The sequence below is a fragment of the Psammomys obesus genome, unplaced genomic scaffold, assembly GCF_907164565.1.
Source record: "Psammomys obesus unplaced genomic scaffold, mPsaObe1.curated_primary_1811, whole genome shotgun sequence".
Taxonomy (NCBI): domain Eukaryota; kingdom Metazoa; phylum Chordata; class Mammalia; order Rodentia; family Muridae; genus Psammomys; species Psammomys obesus.
In genome coordinates, this window is record NW_026595981.1 from 23,756,337 (window position 1) to 23,767,979 (window position 11,643).

Consider the following 11,643-nt stretch of genomic DNA (forward strand, 5'->3'; position numbering starts at 1 on the left):
ACTGTGCTCAGAGGCTTCTAGCTGCAATCTGCCTCCACCCTCCACCCTCCATGTAAAGAGTTACCTGTGTTCCTGTTAAAAACGCAGATGCCCAGGCCACACCGCTGAAGCATCCCTTACGGTTCAAGGAGGGCTCCAGAATCTACAGCTTTAACCAGCCTCCCTGGACCCTGCTTCAGGAGGTCAACAAACATTGGGCAGTCCCTAGCTGGACGCCAAAGAAAATCTTCCTAGTAGCCCCTAGGAGGGTTGAAGGAAGAGGCAAGAAGATTGATAGGGTAGCCAGCATGCTTGAATTTATTAAAAAGTTGACAAAGTTTCGCAGGAGCAGAAAGCTAGGGTGGACCAAGAGGTCCAAAGCTTAAGAGAATGCCTCATGGCTACAAGGCATTTGACCTCATGCAAACGAAGCCAGGGAAATTGAACTTGGTGACCACCTCTTTGGAACCCAGCTTTAATTTCTTTCCAGGAAATGGCTCTTTGGTCCTGAGTGCCTTAGACACCAGGGCAAGCTCTCAGAAATAACACGAGAGGCAGGTCACTGTCTTGGAGATATGAAGGGGTCAGGAGAGGAGGAGGTTTCCATAGGGAGCGGGTGCAGGCTCTCCCCTCAGTTATAGCGGGGAAAGTCTTCATTTCGTCTCGCACACAGGTGAGGGCTGACAGCACACTGGACCACAGCAACCGCAACTGTTCGAGCCGCAGCACCCGCTGCCACAGCAGCTGCTTCCACAGCCCCCGCAGCCCCCGCAGCCAGATCCGCAGCCCCCGCAGCCAGATCCGCAGCAGCCAGACCCGCAGCAGCCAGATCCGCAGCCAGAGCCTCCGCAGCCACAGCAGGAGCCACAGCAACCGCAGCAGGAGCCGCAGCAGCTGCAGCAGCCCTGCTGGCAGCAACACTCCTCACAGAAGTCTTGTTCCTGGGAGCAGCAATTGAGGCAGTCTCCCGGGCAGCATCCCATGGTCCCAGCCGGTAAGGTCGCAGGTCAGGAACGCGGCCGAATTTCCCCTAGGTCTGACAGTGGCCAGCTGGACGGCAGCTTTTATATCCCCTCACCCGGGGGTGTTGGCACGGGGCACAGGATGTTTGCTTTGTTATTATTTATTCTGGTTTCCATAAGAACGTCTCATTAGCCGGCTGTTTATTTTCCAGCCGTGCGTACCTCAACTCATAAAAAAAAGCCCCACTCGTCCCAACTGCTATTTGTCCAGAGGGTAAAAATACATCTGAGAAAAGACCTGTCATTAGCCCAGGCTGGAGAGAGGAAGGGAAGCTGGCCAAGGAATCTGCTCTGGCTCCTCTCCCACATCTTCTCTGGTGGCAAAGAGGAGACTCTTCTCGCTGGCCATGTAGCCTGTTTTCGTGGATGCTGACCCTAGGAAACTAGAAGAGTAAGAACGGGGTGAGGCTTCTGCTTGCACAGGGGCTGTCGAGGGTCTGGTGCTGTGGCTCATCCCAGGTAGAATGGCATTCTCTTCCCAGCCACGTGAACAAAGCAAATATTTGTGTCTGTGTGAGGTATGTGGATGCGTGGTGCACTTTTGTTTATTCAGGCTTGGCGGGTGAGCATCAGTCACGAGTAATAACTGACTTGTGAAATGCAGATAGACTCGTCATAAAACTGCAGAAGGACAGGGAGCCACATTCTCTCCAGGCTGCGATGAGCTGGACATTCACACAGCTCAGGGCAACACTTGCTACCCACAGCCTCAGGCCTTTCCAATGCAAGATGGAGATGAGGGAGGGAAGAAGGAAGGGAAGAAGGCAGGGAGAGAAAAGAAAGGAATGAAGTGAGAAAAGAAAGGAGGAAGGGAGGGAAGAAGGAAGAAGAGTGAGGAGGAAATAAGAAAGGAAAAGGAAATGGAAAAAAGGAGAAAGAGGGAGGGAAGAAGAGAAGGAGGGAGGGACAAAGAAATGAAGAGGGGAGGAAGGGTGGGAAAGATGAAAGGAAGATAAGAGGTATGGTGGAAGGGAGGAAGGAAGGAAAGAAGAGGGGAAGGAGGAAGGAAGCAAGTGAAGAAAATGAGAAGGTAAAGGTAAAAATAAATGAAAGAAGGAGAGAGAAGAAGAGAGAAAGAAGGAAAAACAGGCATGAGGGAAGAAGGAAAAAGAAAGAAAGGAAGGAGGGAGAAATGGAAGGGAAGAGAAGAAGGAAGAAAAGGAGGAAGGGAGGCAGAAAAAAGAAGGAAGAAAGGAAGTAAAGAAGGAAAATGAGAAAAGAGAAGAAAGAGAGGGAGTGGAAAAGGAAAGAGGAAGGGAGAGAGGGAGGGGGAACTCAACGCTTAAGAATACTTGTTGCTCTTACATAGGACCCAGCTTTAGTTTCCAGCACCCACATTGCCACGAACGGGCCCAGCCAGGCTCCCGGCGTCCGAGGGAGAACAAGGCTTTGGACAGGAAGACACGGATTCGGCAAATTGACAGACAGAGACCAGTTGAGGCTTTGGAATCTGCTGCACTTTTACTGAAGTCAAGCGGATAATTTTATAGTGATCTCACAAGGAAGCACCTTAAAATCGGCATGCTTCCCAGAACATTCAGACTTTTACCAAGGATGCAAAGTTTATGTTTTAACATAGGACAGTGCCCACAAGAAATCTTTGCCCAGAAACTTTCTGATCAACGCAAACAAGAAACAAAAAACCTCAAACTGTGGTTTCATTATCACTGACTAGTGAAGAGGAAAGTCAGGAGCTGTAATAGTCCTTCGAGCCAAGTTGAATACCTGCCAAAGTCTAAACACACCTTTGGCAACCATCCTCCCTTATGTCCTGCTAAAGATTTATCATCTTCCCTAGGAACAAGATGTTGAAGGGAGGGGTAAACTTGTGCCAGCTGTACTTCTCATGTTATTTTTTCTTAAGAAGGAGCCCATTATTTCTTTTACTATTCCTATAATGCCTTTTGATACTGAATCTAATTTATTACTTTTCTTAAGTTTATTCTTTTTACATTTTATTCTTATTAAAGCCTTTAATAATTTACTAATGATAAATTTCTTTATAGAGTTAGTTGTACTGTTTTAGGAGTCATAAAGAAAGATAAAAAAAACTCATTAATCCAGCCCCACAACCGCAACCGAAAAAGCATAGAAATCTCAGAACGCATCTCTTTGCCGGGGGGGGGGGGGAGCGTCTCCCAGGGACCTTCCAGGGAGTGAATTTCCAAAGAAAGCGTGTCTCCTGCCCTGTAGCACAATCTATTGACATGCTACTTTGGCAACACTGGAGTGGGTGTAGCACCACATGGCAGCTAACAACCATCTGTAACTCCAGTTCCAGAAGATCCAGCACCCTCTTCTGGTCTCTGTGGGTACCAGGTGCGTGAGCAGTGCATAGATATTCATGCAGACCAAACACCCATATACATAAAATAAATAAACCTATACAAATGGAAATGGGACTGTTGAATATGTGGACAGATACAACTGCCATCGACAAAGCTATGGATTCTGTGTGGTTATACAGTTTCTAGGCAGCCAACTTCAGTTAAAACCTCCCCTGTGGTTTTATTACTTCTCCTAGTTTTCTTACTGAATTAAACTCCTAACTTAATTGAATGCTGAGTTTCAAGAAGAAAGAAAGAAAGAAAGAAAGAAAGAAAGAAAGAAAGAAAGAAAGAAAGAAAGAAAGAAAGAAAGGAAGGAAGGAAGGAAGGAAGGAAGGAAGGAAGGAAGGAAGGAAGAAAGAAAGAAAGAAAGAAAGAAAGAAAGAAAGAAAGAAAGAAAGAAAGAGAGAGAGACACCCAAGTGGGAATGATGTAGAGCATCTGCCAGGATGTGGTATTAAGTGTGAAAAAACCCAGCGCCATCCCAGGGAATCAAACACTTTGAGGAAGAAATGAGAGTCCACAGATTAGGCTCCAAGGGCAAGTTCTGAGATGGGCAAACATTCCTGTCTCCACTTTGAGTCTTGAGACCTTGCCATACTCTAGGGATAACAATGGCAGCCCCAGAGCCAAGGGGCTCCACCCTCAGCCAAGGGATTAAGGGGTACAGATAGGAATCTGGGCCAAATAACACAGCCCCTCCCGTTTCTGTGGAGATGCGATGGAAGGGAAGCCACCTCTAAGAAAAGCTAGGCAGGCTCAGGGTGGGGCAAAAGTGGAAGAAGAATGGGAAATGCACAACTTGGACCTGATGTGGATTCCAGTAATTTACGGGATAGGGCACCTGGGGAATGGAGAACCCCTGAACCATCACTGGGTCCAGCTTCTAAGGCTGGTTTCACATCGAAATTACCTTGAGTGGTAATCTGAGCATTTGGAGTCCCTGCGATGGCACTGGGCTGTTCCACCCTAATGTCACACCCTGGCAAATACTCTACATCAGCGGTTCTCAACCTCCCTAACGCTGTGACCCTTTAGTACAGTTCTTCATGTTATGGTGACACCCCTCCCCCAAAAGCATAAAATTATTTTTGTTACCACCCCATAGCTGCTATTTTGCTATTGTTATGAATCATAATGAAAATATATGATATTCAGAATATCTAATATGAGACATTAAAAAAAGTCATGACCCACGGACAGAAAACTGCTGTTCTGCGTCATTCCTTCTTCCTAGAAACTAAGCACTCAGTTAAGTTGGGAGTTATAGAAGATGGATCTCCAAATGCAACCCTGTCTTATATTAAGTCAGGATGTGAGCACTTACAAATTTCTAAGGCGATATAGACTATCAAATTGGCAAAACAAAACAAACAAAAAACAGACATAATTTAACAACCTGAATGTGCTCACATATTTTGGAAAATGATACCAGTGCCCCGAGGGACACATTAATGATAGATTGGACTCATCACCGAATGTCCTGTTTCCTGGCCAAGTGTCCCTGCCACAGTACTGCCCCTAGCCTGGCACTTGGGATACAGGCATAATACAGCAAAACCCGCAGCAGTTTTTGTGACAGGCAATGCATTCTCAGAGTCTTGACTACAGTTTGGGTGAGGTGTAAGTGTGTTCCCCCAGTCTGTGTGTTGGGGACATGGTCCTCACTGCTTTAATTTAAGACACTGTCAGACCCTTAAGAGGTGTGGCCTAGGAGGTCATTGAAATGCTGCCCTCCAGAAGAGAATGCTGGTCTCTGGAGTGATGCCCTCTGATGTCCCTCATCTCTGATGAGGCAGAGATCTCATTCAAGGTTTCCTGTCTGGTAACATTCCTCTCTCTCTCTCTCTCTCTCTCTCTCTCTCTTCTTTTCTTACTCTCCAACAACTCAACAACATGTGCTGATGTTGACAGCATGGCATTGAGCATCCTGAACCCTGAGTTAAATAAGCTTCTTTCATAGACTAATACCCAGCTATAGTAGCAATAAACTAATATCCAAGATTATTTTTAAAATACACACAAAAAAAGAATTTAATAAAGAGTCTTCTTTGTCTCCCTTCTCCCATCATTCAGCGCTCTCGCCTTTCATCCAACCCCTCTCTGTTTCTAGAAATTTACGTGACACCTCTATGCTCCCCACTCTTTATCTATTAACATAACAAAAACATCGGTCTCATGGAGCCGCTGCGATGAAATGAACACACACGTGACCCGATCTCCGTATCGTAGCACAACTGACACCATGATTGAAGTACCATTCAGGCCCAGGAAAATAGCATGCAGGCAGCAGCATCTGCCAAAATCAGAACAAAAGCCTAATCCATCAAAGTCCATAGTTCAGGGAAAGTTCCTAAAAAAAAAAAAAAAAAAAAAAACTAACCATGCTTTTTGGCTTCTGTAGTTCTGCTTCTGGCTAACTGATCTTGCTAACCAAGGTGTGCCGAGACAGGATGTGTTTTTTGTTGTTGTTGTTGTTTTGTTTTGTTTTTTTGTTTTGTTTTGTTTTGTTTTTTTACTTAAAAGCTCACCCTGAGAAAGGCTCAGGATGGCCCTGAGGTCCCTGATAGCCAGTATAGCTGTTGACCAGCATTTCTATTGGCTTGAATCGTTCCAGGCAGTCTTCTCTGGTGGGTAACTCACAATATGGATGCAGATAGAATACAGGACACAATGGCCAGTCACCTGTACTTAGATAACCACCTGCTATTGTAAATATACATTAAAGTGTGTGTGTGTGTGTGTGTGTGTGTGTGTGTGTGTGTGTGTGTGTTTCATTAAATACATAGGGATATTTCCCTCCAAAACAATGATTCTTTAATTCAACTAATTTCAAAAAGAAAACTTGATGGTGCCCTCAGAAACAGAATGGGAAGGAAGGTAGCCCCTACACTCACTTGATAGTCAGCATGGAGCATACCCCCTCAGTCTACAGTGGCAATCTGGAAGTGGGGGACCCACCTTCCCTGGGAATGGGGTAGTGGACAGCCAAGTCACTGCACTCAATTACCCCATCCCCCACAAAAAAAAAATCTTGGGATACAGATTGTGAGCAGCATAGAGAGAAGTGATAAAGATGAGCTTTGGCCTAGGTAGTAGCAAGAACAGCAGATGTCCAAGAATGAAACCCGAGCAATAGCAGTCCCTCAGAACAAAGGGGGGGACAGGTCTAGACTGGAAGTGGGTAGGGTTGGATGAGTATTCCCCATAAGCCTTAGGTGGCTGAGAACCTGGGTCCCCTGAACCTCACCTAGATAAGAAGTAACTGTGACTCTGCCTCCTATCACTCCCAGGTGAGCACAAGGTGAACTGGACCCCTAAGAAGAGGGCTTGGAGAGTTCAATTCTCTCCTGTCTGATCTAATGCAGAGATGACAAAAAAGCAAACAGCGACAGAGACATGGGCTGTCTGGGGAAATGCCCCCCCCCCATTCACTGGTCACACCTGCTGCTGAGACAGGCCTTGGGCTTCTTTAAGCTCTAGAGAGGCAAAGGCAGAGCGTCCCAAGCCAAGAGCCCAGAGGCCTGCTTAGGGGGTGCAGACACGGGCTGCCACTTAGTGCCACTGGAGCCTCTCCAGGAGGCAACTGAACCTCTGTGTGCTATGCCCTGAGGGTGGGAGGTGGTGGGCAGCCTGTCTCCCTCCCACGGGGAGGGCCCTGTGCCACTAGCTACTGTACAATAGAGGGGTCAAGGGCATAGCTGGGTTGCTGGCTAGGAGCCCGGGGCAGGGTTGCTGAGCAAGCTGCCTAGCCTCACAGCTTCTCTAGGGAGAGAGCAGGGCAGGAGCCAGGCATGGCCACGTCACCCTCACTGAGGATGACTGCCAAAGGCTCCCCTCCTTCTTTGCCTGATTTTGGTCTGGCCCTAGATGTCCCCTCTGGGGCTGTAGCTTTCCTTATCTCCCCATTACCCCTGTCATTGCTCTCCTCTGATAGACCCAGGTGCTTTCTGCGGCTGGGCGATCTGGTGACCCCTGCCAGCCCTCTTTCATTGCTTTTCATGCCATGTCAGGTGGCCAAGGCTTAGCAGAACTTAGGTGCTTACTTAACCCCTCTATTCTCTTTCCCATCCACCTGGTGGAAATGCCAGCAGCCAGGCAGCGATGGGTCCCGGGCTCTAACTCAAGCCTCTGCAGAGTGCCTGACTGACTAAGGCAGAAAACAGACAGGCTCCGTTTTAGCAGTAGCATGAACCCCAAGAAAAACCTGCCTCCACTTCCCTTTGAAGACCTACACATGCTGTCCTTAGCACTGATTCCCCCCCCCCCCGCCTTTATCATGACTTTCAGATCATTCCAACACCAGGTACATAAAAAAAAGCTCTTCGTAGGATTCTATTATTTTATGGCAGTAGCCTTACATTAACCAATTACCTCTGTAAGACATTCAGGTCACTCCTGCTATTCCTGATATTTTCCTGCTATAACCACCTTGTGGAGAATAACTGTATTTAAAATGGGTTTACACCTATGTTGGTATTTCCCTGATATAAACTCTTCGAAGAGAAACCACTGGGTCGATGAGTTCTTGCGTTGGTAATTTCCATCGATGCTGCCACATCACCCTTCATAAAGGTACCAAATTACACTCCCCTCAGCACTGTGCTCCATTCTCTTCATGCTTAACCTGCAGGATGGTTGTCAAGGAATGTGACCTTGCCCGCCTGATACAGGAAAGATAGCAAGGTTAATTTGCATCTTGATTGCATGTTTAAATGCTAGCCGGGCTCCCTCTCCGGTATATTATCTTTTCATCTCATGCCATTGCCGATCTTAATGTTGCTTTTGTTTGTTTGTTTATTTTTTTAACTTCTTGGATGAGAATAGTTTGCACTGCAGAAAATAAACATTTTGTTTGTATTTAGTTGTATCCATAGATTTTTCTTAAATGTTACCAGCTTTATTGTATATAAAAAAAGTTACAAATAAAACAAACATCACATACCAAGATCAACCAAACCTAACATCGTCACATCTCACTGAACTTCTATAGAGTTAGAAGGGGTATTTTAAAGTCATGGAGCTTCACACTGAACTTTGCATTTTCAGTATCAAATATATTCTGTTTTATGTTATTTTTAAATAGATATTTTGCCATACAACATACTCTGATTACGGTGTTCCCTTCCCTAGACCCTCCCTACCAAAACCCTTACTCTTTTTTTTTCCTCTCTCTCTCTCTCATTAGAATACTGACAGGCACCTAAAATAATAATAAGATAAGATGAGGGGAGGGGGGGAGGGAAAGGAGGGGAGATGAGGTGAGGTAAGAATAGGACAAAACAAATGAGCAGAGAGAGAAAGAGAGAGTCCTCAAAAGCACAAGTAGCACATACAAACTCTGAGACACACACACACATAGGCATATACAGAAAACCCATAAAAGCAAAATTGGAAACCATAATATATAAGCAAGAGATCTACAGGGGAAAAAAACTCCAAAAACACCATTGAGTTTATTTTGTGTTGTCCATCTACTTCTGGGCATAGAGCTTGCCCTTAAATGTGGTTTGTATGCGGGTGAGCCTCCCCTGGAAAAATAGAATTTTCCTTTGCAAGCTTTTATCAACCGGAGTTAGCTTCTAGGTCAGGGATCAGAGCTTGGATCCACTTCCCCTCTCAGCACTGGGCCCCATCTGGCTTTGACCTGTGCAGACCCTGCACACGCTGCCACAACCTCTGTGAGGTCACATGAGCGTCAGTCCTGGTGTGCACGGAAGGTACTGTCTCCTTGGTGCCTCCCATCCCCACAGGCTCTTACCGTCTTTCCACCTTCTCTTCCTCAGAGTTCCCTGAGCCCTGAGGGAGGGGATGTGAGGAGACACCCCGTCTAGGACTGAGCGTTCCAAGGCGTCTCATTTTCTGCGCATTTTCCAGCTGTGGGTCCCTTTAGTTGGTGGTGCCTGCAAGCAGGAAGTGAAAGCAGGAGCATCAAGAGTCCAAGGCCAGCTTGGGCCACACATCATTTTCACTGTCATTCATCCAAAGTGGCAGGCTGTAAGATAGGAAAAGATTTTTGACACTGTATTTAAATACAGTGTTCTTCTATGGAACAGTTTTATTCACAGCACTCGTGTGGCAACTCACAACTTTCTGTAACTCCAGTTCCAAAACATTCAATGCCATCTTCTGGCTCCTGTGGGTATCAGTTATATGCACACGGTACACAGACATACAGGCCCACCCATACACATAAAACAAACATAGATTTTTTTTAAATCTTATTTAAATGAAATCCCGTCATATTTATTTGAACATATTTCATTATTAACGCATTTATTTTATAATTAATTGTTATTTTCCACAACTGAAATCAGAGAGAGAGATACAACCTCCCTTAGGATATTACCTCCTTCTGCTGATTTTTCTTTCCTATTCATCTTTCCTAACTAAATCACAGACGTTTCAAAATCTGCTCCAGAGCATCATTTAATTGTCTGTGATGTCTTTATGTGCAGAGTTTTCTTTAATGTGGATAAATCTCTTTCCTTTCTTGTCACATTTTGCAAGTTGTTCTCTCCAAGTGGTTCAAAACCTCAACATGAAGCCAGAAACACTGAATCTATTATAAGGGAAATTGGGAACCACCCTTGAATCATTGGCATGTTGTCCCTGAATAGAATGCCAACAGCTCAGGCTCTAAGATCAAACAATCAATAAATGGGACCTCATGAACCTGGAAAGCTTCTGTAAGACAAAGGACATTGTTAAAAGAACAAAACAGTAGCTTACAGATTGAAAAAAGATCTTCACCAACCCTTCATCTGACAAAGGGCTAATATCCAAAATATATAAAGAACTCAAGAAATTAAACACCAACAAACCAAATAACCCAATTTAAAAATGGGGTTCAGAGCTAGACAGAGAACTCTCAACAGAGGAATCTGGAATGGCAGAGAAGCACTGAAAGAAATCCTCACATCATTAGTCATCGGGGAAATGCAAATCAAAATGACTCTGAGATTCCATCTTACACCTGTCAGAATAGCTAAGGTAAAAAACTCAAGTGGCAGCACATGCTGGTGAGGATGTGGAGAAAGGGGAACACTGTTTCATTGCTGGTGGGAGTGCAAACTTGTTCAGCCACTTTGGAAATCAATCTGGTGCTTTCTCAGAAAATTGGTAATGGTGCTACCTCAAGACCTAGTTATACCACTCCTAGGAACATACCCAAAAGATGCTTCACCATCCTGCAAGGACAATTGCTCAACTATGTTCATAGCAGCTTTATTCATAATAGCTGAAAACTGGAAACAACCTAGATGTCCCTCAACCAAAGAATGGATAAAGAAAATATGGTACATTTACAAAATTGAATATGACTCAGCTACTAAAAAGAAGGAAATCATGAAATTTGCAGGCTAATGGAAATGGAACTAAAAAGGATCATCCTGAATGAGGTAACCCAGACCCAGAAAGACACACATGGTATGTACTCACTTATAAATGGATTTTAGCTATATTTTACAGGATAACCATGCTACTAATCACGAACCTAAAGAAGCTAAGAAACAAGGATGGAATCTCACTCAGATGAGGAAGTAAGAATAGACAGTGGAAGAAGAAGTAGAGGGGATGTGGGAAGGAAAACAAGGGGGTAGATCAGATCTGGGAAGAGTGGTGAGGGGAGGTTTGAAGGCCTGGAAAGAAAAGAGGAACCGAAGGCAGGGGCATCAACTGAGACAAGCTGGAGACCTGCGACAGGGTGGGCTCTGCCTGATGTTTGGCTGAGAGTCTCAGCATCTTATTCGATCAGTGGCTGGGGGATGGGAGGTGGCTCTCAGAGAATGGTTATGCTAGGCTCCTGTCTGTAAACAGAGCAGAGTGTCCTTAATGGTTTCAGCTGCTTTTGATCACTTAGCCCTAGCCAGGCTGCTTTGCCTGGCCTTAGTGGATGAGAGGGACCTCAGTTCTGATGCGACTCGGTGTGCTGGGGTGGGTTGGAGTGGAGGGGCTCCCCTTTTCTGAAGACAAGGGAAATGGGGTTAGGGTGAAGAAAGTAGGAGGGAGGGGCTGGGAGGAGGGGAGGAGGGGGGTTATGATTGTGGTGGAAAATAGAGATAGAAACTAAAAATAAATTTTAAAAAACCGTATTTAAAAGAAAAGAAAGTTGTTCTCCATCTTCAAATTGGATGTGTGCCATTTTGTTTCTGGCTTTTATGGTCACAGCTTTATTCTCGGTCATTCTACATATCATCATTTATTCTCGTGCGTGGCAGACGCTGCTCCCTCTATTAAAACCACCTTGGTTTTCCTAGCTGAAGAAATTCACACTTAAATAAAATGAGCAAACCCAATCTTAAAAACTATTTTGA

General features: G+C 45.2%; 1 protein-coding gene across 1 annotated transcript; it reads right to left on the minus strand.

The window, feature by feature from the left end:
* Positions 1-632: 632 nt before the first annotated feature.
* Positions 633-992, minus strand: LOC129685973 (keratin-associated protein 17-1). The gene has a single exon (XM_055619538.1). It carries the CDS (start codon positions 960-962, stop codon positions 633-635), a length of 330 nt encoding a protein of 109 aa, XP_055475513.1. The 5' UTR covers positions 963-992.
* Between the last annotated feature and the right edge of the window lie 10,651 nt (positions 993-11,643).